General features: G+C 43.1%; 1 protein-coding gene across 1 annotated transcript; it reads right to left on the bottom strand.

Annotated features, from left to right (window-relative positions):
* Positions 1–351: 351 nt before the first annotated feature.
* Positions 352–581, bottom strand: LOC116078921 (DPH3 homolog). The gene is made up of 2 exons (XM_031354325.1): positions 496–581; positions 352–427 (listed from the first exon to the last, which is right to left on the bottom strand). The coding sequence occupies exons 1-2, from the start codon at positions 579–581 to the stop codon at positions 352–354; spliced, it is 162 nt and encodes a 53-aa protein (XP_031210185.1).
* Positions 582–1,490: the final 909 nt, after the last annotated feature.

Raw genomic sequence — 1,490 nt, 5'->3', positions numbered from 1 at the left:
AGATGCTGGAGAGGTTGTAGAGAAAGAGGAACATTACTTCATTGCTGGTGGGACTGCAAACTGGTACAACCACTCCGGAAATCAGTTTGGCGGTTCTTCCAGAAATTGGACATAGTTCTATAAGGTTCTTTCTTATATTTAGATGGACAATTAGGAATCCTTCCAGTTTCAGGTAAGTATGAAATCCAGATCTGACATGTCACAGGCTCTTTTTCGTGCTGAAGTTCAGTGGCTGATGAAGACCACACCCATGAGGCCATCCACAGGACAGCTGAGGAGGTTGGTAACTCTGCACTGGATCCATCCACCTGGGCTCAGCCCCCGTGGTTCAGGTTCCTGAGCGATACTTCATCATTTAACTAACTCTTTGTTGGTTGAAGGTGCTAGGACTGTTTCTCCACACATGAACTGATCATTTTTATAATGAGTGAGCAGCTAGGATATGTTACCACATCTTCTCCATCTTCTCCAAAGCTTCCTTGGTGATGTAGAAATTATCCACAGGGGTAGGGGTAGAAATATGTCTCTGAGTCATTATATTGAAAGCACTCAATTTTCACTTTGTCCTGAAACACTACCATGGTCTCAGGGTTAGCACTGCATCAGTTTGCCTAGCTGCACCCAGGCAGGGTAGGCCCAGGATTAGAGGCCTCCCTAGAGCAGGAACCCTGCAAATGTTCTTATTCAATGCACATAAGATACTTACACATAATCTCACACCCGATTTCTTGTCAGTCACAGAATCTGACAAAGCAAAGGGAAGAGGAGAAGGATGCTTCCTGAAGTTGGAAGTTCCAAGTTGTTTTTGTTATCCACTTCAGCCCTGAGTTCTCTTTGCTGGAAATCACAGCACTCCTACCCCAAGAGAGTGCAAGAGATGGTGGTGACCAATATTCTTCAGTGTTCCAATGGTAGAGGCCCTTGTTGTGAGGTTCCTGATAGAAATATGTGATTTGGAGGGCATCCTATGAATAGAACAGCAAACACAGATGGCTCAGGTTTCTTTTTAGGGCCAATTTTCTGAACCATGTCCATGGCAGCTGGTTCATCTGAGATGTTCTTTACCAAAAGGAGAAGCAATCAGGTGGCCTGGCTCCCACTCAATGGGATGGAACTCATGGAACTGGACACAATTAGCATAAATTTGTGGGTTTTTGATTCAGATCTCCTTTGACTGCTCTTTCAAATGGAAGCCTGAGCTTGCGGCTCAGTGTTTCTAGCATTTTCTTCTTTCTCTCTGTGCCATGCCACCAGTAGAGGCAAGTTAAAGATGAAAGGCAAATTTTGGTTAAAGAGATAGTAGACTTGAAACCACAGCACAAGCATGTAAGTCACACATACATACTGCCAGGATTGTTTTGTTTAATTTATCAGAAAGAGTACTGTCTAATTTTTATGTTTAATTTATCAGAAAGAGTGATCAATGGCCACTCTGAAAAATACAATCTGAGGCAGAAAGTTCACTGATATCCAAAAGTGATAGTCATTGG

This window comes from Mastomys coucha, unplaced genomic scaffold (genome assembly GCF_008632895.1).
Source record: "Mastomys coucha isolate ucsf_1 unplaced genomic scaffold, UCSF_Mcou_1 pScaffold5, whole genome shotgun sequence".
Classification (NCBI taxonomy): domain Eukaryota; kingdom Metazoa; phylum Chordata; class Mammalia; order Rodentia; family Muridae; genus Mastomys; species Mastomys coucha.
Note: the sequence above shows the minus strand (reverse complement) of the source record. Positions and strands in the feature narration are given on the sequence as shown.